Source organism: Pleuronectes platessa, chromosome 13 (assembly GCF_947347685.1).
Source record: "Pleuronectes platessa chromosome 13, fPlePla1.1, whole genome shotgun sequence".
In the NCBI taxonomy this organism is placed as follows: Eukaryota; Metazoa; Chordata; class Actinopteri; order Pleuronectiformes; family Pleuronectidae; genus Pleuronectes; species Pleuronectes platessa.
In genome coordinates, this window is record NC_070638.1 from 13,300,790 (window position 1) to 13,314,327 (window position 13,538).

The 13,538-nt window shown below is 40.8% G+C and overlaps 1 protein-coding gene across 1 annotated transcript; it reads left to right on the plus strand.

The window, feature by feature from the left end:
- Positions 1-400: 400 nt before the first annotated feature.
- Positions 401-8,869, plus strand: mau2 (MAU2 sister chromatid cohesion factor). Its single transcript, XM_053437989.1, is given in 18 exon segments — positions 401-544; positions 546-656; positions 811-828; positions 962-1,027; positions 1,825-1,894; positions 5,622-5,658; positions 5,752-5,779; positions 5,887-6,042; positions 6,126-6,250; positions 6,252-6,270; positions 6,377-6,467; positions 6,553-6,656; positions 6,764-6,841; positions 7,516-7,581; positions 7,725-7,862; positions 7,956-8,046; positions 8,582-8,709; positions 8,795-8,869. Coding segments are annotated over 18 exon segments (1,545 nt in total).
- The last annotated feature ends 4,669 nt before the right edge of the window (positions 8,870-13,538 follow it).

Consider the following 13,538-nt stretch of genomic DNA (forward strand, 5'->3'; position numbering starts at 1 on the left):
TTATATCCAAAAGAAAGGCACCGCGTCGTTGTTGTACATAACTTAGAAAATAACATTGTGCTTTTTAGTGAAAGTTTTATTTTTGCGACTTTCCCTTGTAAGAAAGTGAGGCATTTGGACGCAAAGAGTGAATTGACTTTAATAACTTTAATGTTGCAGTTAACTCACGGTACTCACCGGAATTACACATAACGTAACACTGAATGTTACGCATACCATCTTATTTTTAAAATACAAACCGGATGTTAATCTCTTCCTTTTAACTTGGCGCCATAAGAGTCAATGAGTGAAGCAGGAATCCCAGGAGCAGCCACCTGCAGCTGAGGACCGGGGCCGATGGGCATCAGTCCGGAGGGGAACCGGCTCCTCCTGTTGTTGCTTTGACTGGGGACAAGTTAAGATGGCCGCCAGCCCAGAGGCACCGGGGCCCTTGTACCTGGCCCTGCTGGGTTTTGCAGAACATTTCCGCACGTCGAGTCCCCCGAAGATCCGCCTGTGCGTCCACTGTCTGCAGGCGGTGTTTCAGTTCAAGCCGCCCCCGAGGGGTCGAGGCCCGGACTCACCTGCAGCTGGGCTCGGTGGTGTACCGCCACACCAAGAACAGGGAGCTGGCCCAGACTCACCTGGAGAAAGCGCTGAGCAGCCGCCGCCACACGGTGGGACCCCCTGCTGTGGTCCAATGAATCACTGACCGATGATAAACATGCGGAACATCACCAGTGTTTAGTGCCTTCTTTATCTAACACTGTCTAAGATGGTGCATAGTGTGATGCGGACTGTTAACATGTATTTTTCTGTTTCTATCCACAGTGGCTCATATCACAACAAGTATCCTTTTTTTCTGAATGATATGAGGGCGTGTTGATATCAGGCTACTGACAACCATGCACATGCTCTGGTTCAGGATTTATCATTCAGGTAAAACTTAAGCAGAAGAAAAATCCTTAGTGATCACTGTCAGATCTCTCAGTTTGAAGATGTCCAGTTTGAAGCAGCAAGTATTCTGTCGGAGTTCTACTGTCAACAGGTAGCTGCATTCTGTAGATATAATGCATTCTAATAAGCACTCCCATTACATTTCATTTGTGTAGTGCCACTTCACAACATACATTATATCAAGGAAACTTGACACAGTTGGATTGAGAGACTATGAAAAAATAAAGAGAGACCAAACAGTTCCCACAACGAGCAAGCATTGGCGACTGTGGATAGATGAGATAAATGAGGGAGATAAGAGAGGTGGGTGGAAAAAAGAGGACAGAAGAGAGGGTAGTGTGGGGGGAGCCGGAACAGTTGTGTAACCATTAGATTTAAGTTCCTTCAGACTGGTTCTTATAATGAAAATAATAAGATTAATACTTAGAGTTGTAAGGATTTTATTAATGATAGCAGCACCAGTAAAAGATCTTCAGGTTGTGCTTTGCATGAATTGTTCTCTGGGCTTTGAGCTTCCACACTTAGTTGTGCTTCGGAGAATAAAACACTCGGCTACATTAGTCATTTGTTGTTCACTGTTATTTACACAGAAGGAGAGTCTGACAGTTTTAAGCAACGCAATACGTTATGACGATAACACAAGAGATCATGCCATACAAAAGAATGTCTAAGACTGCAACAGACATGTAGCCGGATGAACAAGGGCTCTATGCGAAACGTCCAGTCAAAAAACTGAGCCTTTTTTTAAATATATTTTTTTAATGAAAATTTATCTCGGTATTTGCGAGATAATAATCAAAGGAAAACAGAAATTTTTTTTTTCAAGGGAATGCACACTTTTTCCTTCACACTTCAGAACTTCTCTATGACAGAACCCCTTTCCGTTAGAACCCCTTTCAAAACAAGAGTCCCAACCAACACCCTGCTTATAACAGGAACTACACATCAACCTTCCATAGTAAAGCCACTAAATAAAAAAGCTTGCACTAACAAACGAAATATTTGAATTATGGACAAAAATGTAAGCTATCCTTTATCTATCTCTAGCATAACCCCGAAAGATGGTCGAGACTTTCAGCCGATGTTATCAGATTTATGCGAAACTTCCCTAAACAACACCATAAGAGCTTGTGCCCTTTCAGAGGGTCACTAAAACATAAAACTTTTCCTATGTAAAGTTACAGATTCATAAGAGTAAGTCCTCCTATATACACTTCACTTTCAAAATAAAAGCATGTCAAATGAAAATGAAAACTTATTTTGGAATTTATCCCAGAAAAAAATAGCTTTTTCTTCAAGTGAATATAGTAGAGCGAATGGAGCCCCATAAAGCTTTGGCCCATGAGTAAACCCATTCGATGGAAAGCTTCAATGCTTCATAAAGCTTCGATGCTCTATGAGACTTCGTCTCGCCTTCACTAGTTTCTGGGGTTTTACTGGAATTTACAGATTCAAAGGAAATGGGCACAAACTCGTAGCTGGCATAACAATCATGGTCTTCAAACAGCTCGTCCAGGTGGTTGATCAAGTCGCTCACATGATTGAAAGTCATCTTAATTGCAGTTCCTTCATCGTGGCGGAAACCGCTCTCATTTCTCGGGTGAGAGTCAAAGAGTACATAGCGCCCTGATCTGTCGCGGAACAATGCAAAGCACTCTGGAGATACCAGGAGTACAGCATGGTTGACTTCTGTTGTCAGAGCCTCAAGTTGTTTGGCAAGAGGCAACAATCTAACAGCACTTTGTTCTCCGGCCTTCACCCATCCACATCTGACTGAAGAAATGCTCACATTGTAGACATCTGTGTCTGTACAAACTTGCTTCGGCATTTCCTCTACGGTCAGATGGTCATCTGCATACCTTTGATCCAATATAAGCTGTTTCTTGTTTGCAACATAGAGTGAATCTCCCTGTTCAAGCACTCTGTCAAGGTGCGTTGTGCTGAACTGTAATCCCTCGTTGCAGTAGGCCAAAAATGTGAGAACCATACAGGTGCATTGATGATTTCTGGAGAATGTTTTGTATCTCTCATCATTTTGACTGTGAGTTGCCCTCACTGACGAAATGGGACCTCTCCGTCTGATTGGCATCTCAAACTGTGCCTCTCCATCTGCCCAGTGGTTACGCAGATCCATCTATGGTAAAAATGAATATTAGGTTAGTCTTGTTAGACACGCACACAAAATGAACATCTATAGCTGGACCTACCCCAAATGTAAAGGCCCATCTCTGTGCAAGTACATTAGCAAGCGACAATTCTAGGAGTGCTGTCATCTTTTTGTTTCAGATGTAAATTGTATTCGTCTTTAATTTTCTCATAAGTGGAAAATAGTTTATTTTCTTGCTAGCTAACCATAGCTAGATCAACAAAATAAACCTAGAAATATACTAGTATATACGTAATAGACTGACGCTTCTGATGTTTTTTCTCCAGTGTGTAAATATTGCTAGTCGCAATCGTTTCAGACTTACGGTTAACATGTTCCTAAAGATACTTATGAAGAACAGTAGGACGACAATGAGGAGGCAATTCTTGGTCTTGATTCTGAGTCTGAAATCTCAGGTGCTGAAGACCTAGACTATGTTCCACATAATCAAGCTGGAGCTGTTTAGAAGGCTCCTTTGAGGAAATGGAAGAGTCTATTTCATCAAAGGCGCCTTCTCCCTTTGAAGAAGGAAGAATAAGGCATAGCCTTTTTTTACCCATTTTGAGCCTTTGAAGTGGGTTTTGTATCACAAGGTTAACATATTCAGAGAAATCACCTGAACAACTAAACTCAACAGTGCAGTAAATCGAGGAAAAGACCAAAATGCCACACGAGATGAATGAACAACTTACTTTACTGTACTTTGTAGAACTGAGGGCAAAGGAGAATATTGAGAAAGCCAACAAGAACTGCAGAAAATAAAATAAATGTTCATCATGTAGAATGACTATCAGGAGCTATCAGGAAGTGGGGACAATGACAAATGAGAAAAAGGGTGGCAGATGACACTATAGTTCATGAGGCAAGTAAGCGGGAATCAAAACTCAGACAGGAGAAAGAGAATCTGCTAAATCAAAATCTGGAGCTCTTTGGATTGCTGGTACAGGAGAAGAGTTTCAGTGCTGAGCTCAATATCCAGCTCTGTGAAACAAAGAAAACTCCTGAGTTTACTGATGGACTGGAGACAACTTCAGGAGAGATACAATGATGTCAAAGCAAAGCTGATGGCTTTTTTTGATCGCTTGAACATACTGGAAAACTCATCAAACTTTTCACCGCATCAGGCCTGGGGAAAATGTACATAGTGTACTTAATGGTGTAATTGGACATGGTTGTGGCACAATGGCTCAACAGCTCCCCCTAAAAAGCCCCCTAATTCTGTCTGGTTTAACCAATCTTCACGAAATTCAGCACACAGTCCCCTGGCCAATTTTGATTAACGCAAAGGGAAGTAAGACATTTTGGATTTAGTGGCCATTTTGGCCATTTTACACTAGAGTTGTGCATCTTTACTATCCTCACGATTCGATTAGATTAGACTGCGTATCAGCGATCGAGGCATCTTGATGCATTTCAATGTATCACATCCACAATTTTCTGTATTACTGTATAAGGCTGCTTTTTCATCAATTAATAAAGTCAGTCAGACAAACACAAACTCAGTTTTTTATTTAGAAAGTGGTTTAAAATATGATCAACTGTTGTAACAATTTAGCTGTAATTTCAAAAATCAAACTACAACAGTAAGTCTACGTCAGTGGTCAGTGCTCCCCACACTGATTTGATATTCATTCAGTTTAGACTTATGTGCTGCTTAAAAGGACAAACTCTGATTTAAAGCCTTTACTGTATCAAGGTGGCCCCACCTCGGCCCCCCTTAGCAGTGCCACTGCACTGAGGCGTATTACTCTGCAAGTCAACAAATGACTCTGCTTCTCTGATGTTTTCTAGTCAGTCAATTTATAAAAACCTGCTCTATATTTATTTTTCCTGGCGTTGCTTCTTCTGCAACAATACATTTAAAACCCAGCATTGAGTCATAATCTGCTGGAGGAACTTCTGTCTGCAGGTGTGTTTATGTGTCTGTGTGTGTGTGCTCGTCTCTGCTACTTTTCACACAAACTGATAATCACATGTATTTATTTATTAATTGATAATGTCCGGTCATGACTCCGGATTATTCCGCTCACTTTAACACTGAAGTCCTGACTTTATGGGTCACGTTATGTTACATGTGTCTCATTAACTCTAGAGTGAATCGAACACAAACTATTCGGTCCAAGCCATCAAGTGCAGACCACACGGCCCCATGTAGATCGAATTCAAGTTTTAAAACGAGGTTGTTGTTACACTCATGACATTTGAGGGAGATTAAACAATGTACACTGAAGTTACAGCAATTTCATTTGTCACAGTGACACATTGAATGTGACACCACGTCGCGACCTTAGTGTTTGCCAAATGCTCACCATTTCAAAAATACTTCATCCATGTCTTGAGGCCCTTCCGACAAAAGTGTAAAACGGCCAAAATGGCCACAAAATCCAAAATGGCCGACCTCCTACTGCGTTAATCAAATTGGTTAAACCAGACAGACTTGCTGCGTTTTAGGGGAGGCTGAACGAAAAGCAATAGGGCCTTCGCATTGTCGGTGCCTGGGCCCTAAATTGTCAAGTAGTGTCAGATCTGGATCTTGCAGCTATCTATGCAAGAGTCATGGGATCTGAGTACCCAAGGTGACAAGATCCCACTGGGGTGTTTTCTATCGTTCTATGTCTTAATGCTTACAATCTCACTTGACATTGGATGTTGTTCTCGTTTCTCTACAGAGCTCTGTTCTTATTAAGTAAAGGAATGGTAAGCTTAAAATTCCTCTGCTTATTGAATACACATTTCATTTTATTTGTGTTGTTTACTGCTGATGCAATTATGTCAAAGGCATAAATGCATTTGTGGCTTTGCAGTTGCTGCTAATGGAGCATAAGCTGAGTGAGGTACATCCACTGCTGACGCTGTGTGGGACCATTGTGGAGAACTGGCAGGGAAACCCCATTCAGAAGGATTCCCTCAGGGTTTTCTTCCTTCTGCTGCAGGTCACACACTACCTGGATGCTGGACAGGTACAGCCGTATCTATATGTCTCATTATTGGTAACAAATATCATGCTAATGTCGACACTTAAAAGTCTATATCTTGTGTTTAGGTGAAGAGTGTGAAACCATGTCTGAAGCAGCTTCAGCAGTGTATCCAGACCATCTCCACTCTCAACGATGATGAGATCCTTCCCACTAATCCAGCAGCTCTCTTTCACTGGCTGCCCAAAGAACACGTGTGTGATTGTGTACATGGTGAGATTTTGCCACAGTGCATGTAATCCTAAAAGATTGTGATTTCCTGTGTTGGGCCAATGCAATACAACATGTCTTATTTTCAGTTTTTTCTTAATACAAAAAGGTGACCGTGATGCACTCCATGCAGGCTGGTCACTTGGAGAAAGCACAGAAGTACACAGACAAAGCTCTCATGCAGCTGCAGAAGCTGAAGAGTAAGTTTGCAGAGATCCTCTCACTCATTATTTCTCACTGACAGTGGTATTGAATCATCTCTGATCTGTCTGTATGTGTTCAAAGTGCTGGACAGAAGCCCCATCCTGTCCACGTTCCAATTCATCCTGCTGGTGCACATCATCATGTGTCGGCTCGTCACCGGACACAAGGCCACAGCTTTACAAGAGGTGACGTATTACATCAGCTGTGAAAACAGAAGCCTAGATTTTATAATAACAGTTTACTCTGCGGGCTGTCTGTCTTGTTTAAGACTGCGTTTGTGTCTTGTGTTTAGATTTCTCAGCTTTGTCAGCTTTGCGAACAGTCTCCCAGGTTATTTATAAATCATGCTGCCCAGCTTGACACACTGCTGGTAAGTCAATGACTAAAGGAAACACACGCTGTCTGATGGTAAAACAAATGGACCAAGAAACATGTTTAAGAACGGTACCAACATTTTCTTCTCTGCTATTAATTGTAGGTCAGTGATTTGCTCTTGTGTCCATTAAAGTGAGCAGCAAACTTCTGCTCACGGACGTTAGAGCATTTACTATTTTTCTCATTTAGGATTTTGTTGACGTGTGTGAAGTAGAACTGCTCACTGTTGACATGATGCATTTGTTTTTACACACCTTACTTGTTTCATCCAGACCCCCTGACTTTTTAGTTTAGCCCAAACCAAATAGAAGAAGAAGTGCCTCAGACAATATAATGCTTGAACGATGGGGACATTTATTAGATGCATTCAAACTAGCGTTGAGTAATGTGCCTGAAGTTGGTGATGATTGTAGTCACTCAATAATGATATTACAGTGGCAACAAAAATTCACAAAAACAACCAGTTCATTCATTCACGCCGATGTCTGACACTTGGACGCAGCCCACGTAGGTGAAGACAACAGGACATATGTTTGTCACACAAAAGTATTTAGTCTGCTCCCTATATTAATACTAACATGGAACCAAAACTAAACGGATCAAATCTAAAGAGTGTAACCATTCACACAAAACCACATACGAACCATTCACACTCTTTTTCTGTATCAGGGCCTCTACTGTATCTCAGTGAACTGCATGGATAACGCTGAGGCTCAGTTCACCGCCGCTCTGCAAGTGAGCTTTACATCCTCCTTGTTTCCTCTGTCTGTAACTTGGACCCCTCGAGTTTATCCAGGGCTTTGAAACCCAGTCCACATCGAAATAAGTTGTCTTTATCCTTAAACAAGTCTGTATGGTTTTCTGTAAACATTTTGAAGACAAACGGTAAATCATGTGTCTACAGAAGATTTCTAAGGGAGACCCTGAAGATGTCTAACGCCGAGGATCTAAACCTGCTAACCGCTTGCTCGCTCGTGTTACTGGGCCACATCTTTTTGGTCCTGGGCCACCACAGGGTGAGGCCACAAATACACCATCTTTTCCACCACACAGTGGTACTGGTGTCCTATGTGATCTTGGCTTCATGTCTCGTTCCATATTTTGTCCAGGAAAGTAACAACATGGTAGTTCCTGCCATGTAGCTTGCCAGCAAGATCCCAGACATGTCCGTGCAGCTGTGGTCGTCCTCTCTTCTCAAAGGTACAGCTCTTACTCACACTGGTAGCCATGGCCTGTTTAAAACCAACCTGACTGGCACTCCTGGCTTCTCAATTAAATAATAATTAACTGATATCACTGGTGGAATTCACAACTTTCATTGCAGTCTGCCTATTTGAAGATAAGATTATATTTTGGTCAAATGGGGGCGCGAGAGGAAAGCTTGTAGAATGTTCCCTCATGACATAAATCTACAGTATGGCCATGTGCTGTCAGAACATTTTCTGGAGTTCATGTCTGAAACCGGCTTTTCTGTTTTATGGCCACCCAGAGACCCCATAGTATCACCTGGCTGTATTTAGAGTAAAGAAGGAAGAAAAACACTTTGGCTATCAAAAACATGAATGTAACTTTTTGTTACAGGACTAGGTTATTTTTCAAACAAAACATTGTGCATCAAAACTCTGTGAGAGATCTGATGTAGAGGAAGCAGAGACACCTATTATTCATTCATTCAAACAAATCTACAATCAGCTGCTGTTGTGGTCATTAGTGTTCACAGTCTGTTCCTCGGCAGATCTGAACAAAGCCTGTGGAAACACCATGGACGCCCATGAGGCGGCTCAGATGCACCAGACCTTTTCCCAGCATCTCCTGCAGGATCACATGGCAGCCTGCAGCCTCCCTGAACACAACCTCATCAGTGTAAGCACAAATTCGGTCAGGCAGCTTGTAAACAGTGAGTCAGCTCAGTGAAAGAGAGTGATGTTGAAATGCGTGTGTGTTGCAGTGGACAGACGGCCTCCCCCCTGTGCAGCTTCAGCCTCAGAATGGACCTACAACCAGCCTGGCCAGCCTGCTCTGAGATCAACACCCCACCCTGACGGGGAGACGCAGAAGAGCAGCTGGAGAGAAAACATAAACAGAAAATGGGGAAATGCATTATAGAGGAGGGGTAAGAGGACAATTTGATAGAGGGAATACTGCACTGTGTCATCTGGCAGGCTTCCATTCAATGCATTATTTGGGGCACTGGAGCATCATGACTGGATTTTCAGTAACTGAATATTTTTCAGAAAGCAAAGGGGTCATGGGCTCACTCTCATTACACTGGCACACTTTGGAGTGGATGTAATAGTTTCTTTCTACCAGCTGTAGAAGGAAAAATGTAAGGAAAGGTTCCACCTGAAAGTCATTTAGGGGGAAGAGTAGATTTCCACTCTTATGTCTGTTTGGTGGATATGAAGCTACAGCCAGCAGACAGCTGACTTAGCAGGAACACTAGAAACAGAGGAACAGATGCAGAGTCAGATCCACATTCTCATCAACTCTTCAAGAAAATATGTTCCTGAAAATGTCGAACTTTTACGTTTTAAAATTTGTCAGATTTTTCCTGCTGATTAAGCTGATAACTCTAAAATACTCCAGGGAGTATTTTTATTATAATGTTTTAAAAAATCTGACAAAAACACAGATGTGTGTGGAGACTGTGATGCATCAGAGGTGTAGGTGAATTGTTGACATTGCAGTTTATTCTCCTTGCTGCTGCCTGACAGTAATTCCCTTTAGATTCTTAGCGTTTCACTCTCACTGTGATGTAATGTTTATAAGCTGTGCACATTTTGCCTGGAGTCAAGAAATTAGTAACAATAGTAATATTTCTACTAAATAAGATTGACTGTTACACACGTTGTTTCACGATGAAACATAAATGTTTATGTATTTATAAGCACTTTGGAGTACTTGTATATTTCTCATTACAGTTCTTCCTGTTACACTGATTTCTTCCACATGAGGGCAGCGTAATCCTCCATTCACTTAATGAAGCGTTCAGTTACATCAGATGCCTTTGTTCTTTGCTGTTGATTTTTATAACTGGCAGGATTTTCAGTTTACAGTTTCCCTATTGTTGGTAAGGTACATCTTAGTTTAATCCACGGTACTTGTGGTTCTGTTTGTTCCTTTACAAAGTGTCGGATGCAAATCATTTTATTGTTATTGTCTTCACAATATGTGCAAAATCAATGGAATGTTTGATATTTTCCACACGTTTTATGAATAAAAATTTAAATGTTGAATGACTTGATTATTCATATTGAATAGGCCTTTAAAACTTGACTACAAACACAATGTTCACGTAAGGAGAGTGAATCAAGGTAATAGATTTAGAGAGGTGCATGTGCTCTGTGTTATGCAGTTACTTGATATAAAATATATCTAACTGATCTGAAATGAAACGGTAGATAAAATGTGTGTGTTTGTATGTTGCGTAATTTTATTTTATGAAATCCAAGCTTATCACTGTGATGCCTGCATTGATATCACAGTTATTTTTATTTTGCTCGGACATTGCTGTGCAGTTTTCAGATCCACACAATGACAGACTGTACAGCTCTATCAAGTTTCAATCGTTATTTCTGTGGCAAACTGAATGGAAATCAATGGATGTCTGCAGCATTAGGGAATATAATATAGATATAATTATATAAATCTATTCTATTCAAAAAAATATGAAGCTATAACTGCATAGTCTGCAAAAACTAAATAAGAAAAACCAACACACTGAAGGAGTCCTATGAATTCACCAAAAAACTAAGGTTATGAGCAATGAAGCAAAGAACAGGTACTTAAATCACAAGAAACAAAAAAGTAAAGAAAAAATGTCCACTCCATTTAGTTGAATTAATGCATCATTCTTCTCTATACTCATTTGATAAATGCATCATGCGTCATAATGGATGCAGGTCTGTGAGGTGTGCAAATTTCAGCTAAAGAGTGAGAGGTATTTCGTACACACTCCCTGATTACATCACATACAGTTTATCATCCTCAGATATGACGAGCAGCCTCTGACAACATGAAACCAGACCAAAGCTCCACTATTTGATTTTAGCTGGCAGTGACATGTTAAACCAAACACACCCCCGCCCACCCAATCTTAATGACCCCTGTGCCCTGACCCCTGGACTTTAAATCTTCAACTCTGCTGTAAAACTCTCCACACAGTTTAACTGATGTAGTACATGAGCAGCACTGAGGTGATTCGGGGGGTTGGCTGGTGGGGGACTTCCACAGACAGCGAACAAGGGGAGATGGTGTAAGTGACCATTTCAAGTGGAAACATGAAGCCGGTCGGTCAATAACAGACTGAGAAGAAGAAAAAAAAAAATTATCATCTGCTGTTTGTTCAAATTGATGAGTTTGCCTGAATTAAACTCTGTCAGTTCATATCGGTGTCTGTGTAACCGATGCTTGGCTAAAGAAACACACACTGCTGTTAACTGTATTAGAAAATTGAATGTAATGAGCCTGAATCATCATCGTTTCATTTCATATCCAGCGCACTTGAGTACACAACAAACACGACAACAAAAACGTGTAATTACAAGCAACCTAATACATTTTGGATGTGGTTTAATGATGAGGTCGTTAAGATTGTGAGAGAGATGAGGGCCGCGTCACCAAACTCCACTGGGCTGCAGGGGTCATCGTAAAGCCCTCGGGATTCAGAAGATAAGTGCTGACGTCAAGATGTCTGAGGGGTTGTTCCAAGCTTATACAAATTAAAGAAATACCTGACACATAAGTTAATGAGATACGGAGGAAAAGTTTAAAGATAAGAATCTGTAGAGTGTGAGGAATATCTCAGGAAGGGATGTGGTGTATATGTCACATCACGTTTAAACCTGAGTACATGTAACCATATATATAATGTGATTACGACACGTATAAAGTTTTTAAAAACTCACTTTAAAACTCACAAAAGATGTATACAACAGAAATAAAATTGGCCTCACATTCATATTTACAGTCTACATTAGGATGTTACAGTGAAGCAAAACTTTTTAAACCGCCGGTTTACTTTTAGCTATTTCTTTGCACAGAACAGGAATCAATCTGATAATCAATACATTATGCTATATCAATTTGATGGAAAACATTAATTCATTGAAAGCTAATAAAACTATTTACATTCACAAAAATGATTATTCTAGATAAGAGGGCTACAATTTGAATATTAAGCATTTGAGACCAAATACTTGATTTAATATGAAGGTAAATTCACTGCTGGATAAAATAAATAAATAATAATAATAATCGTCTGTGTTTATTCAAGATGGATATGAGGTACATCCGTACTCAGCCGTTGTTTTGTTGACATAAATATTTATAACATTTTTAAACAAAATGACATGAGTTGATCAGATTGTCAAATTTCATTTGATCACTTCCTTGTATTCCCTCGTGCAGCCCGGAAGCTGTCGTCAGCACGCGGCGGCGGATCAGTGAGGACGAAGTGAAAAGTTTTGGGACGCTCGAGGTGTCTCGGACGCAGCTGAAAGGAGCCGTTTCCTGCCAAATAGTGAGCCCGTCTAATCGAGACTGCAGCAGCCACTTCCTGCATTGTTACAGTGCTTTAATGAGGATTAAGTTGAAGCTGTCATGTTGTAGCGGGCGGCCATTAGACCTGCTCCACACACACTCACACACAGAGAGGAGATGGAGGCTGACCTCAGCTCAGTCTGGAGACACAGCTGATCACCTGGACCCCCCCCCCCCCCCCCCCCCACCTCACAACATATCAGTTCATTGTAAAAAATACTGATATGAAAGAAAATGACCTGTTTCATTTGGCCTATTTTTACACTGGTTTAATTAATAATAGCTGTAAACAACAAGTAAACAGAACATGAAGATGTGAAATAGATAAATCAAATATTGGTAAATAAATTACCTCACTCTTTTGTATTTCGATTCAGCATCCGAAAGTCAAACCTAAGGAAATCACCATACGTTTAAGACTAATTTAATTTATTGACTTGACAGCCATCCCAGATGGAAATATCACAAACCACTCATTTATATGCCAGCAAGCTGTTAGAATTCAATAAATAGAAATAAAGTAGACTTTGCCATAATTGGCCAGCTGAATACCAACTATGGGCATTTTTGGCTGCAACTACTTCATGAACATTGTTTACAGACAGCCATGATCCACAGAGGATGAATCCTATCAAATTGTGATCCCCTGTTTCAAATACTGCCACGCATCAGCCCCCAGAGGATGAATCTGAAGGACTTGGGGATCCCCTGGCTTTTCTTATCGTTCCACCAACCCAATGAAACGTTTGATCAAGAATGAAATGTCTGAATTATTGGATTAATCATGGTGATCCCAACAACGTTTCATTTAACATTGTCAGCATCAGGTTTTTAGCTGAAAGTTTGACAAAAAAAGTACCTAGGACATGACTTCAGTGTTCCAGCTGTTCTTTTTTAAATCGTGGTACTATTGAGTACCACGGTGTAATAGCTACTTGTCCGTGGCTCCACAGGAACACTTACTGTATTTATAGAAAGATTAATCATAACCTATAAACTCCAGAGTGTTTACTCATCTTCATTAAGTTACTGTAATGGAAGTAGTGATCATGAGAAGATGGACCCTCGGCACAGATTGGATTGGGTTTTTGCGAGACAATCTGCAGTCTGGGAGATGGAGTGGAGGGACGAGGGGGACGGAAACAATCGGA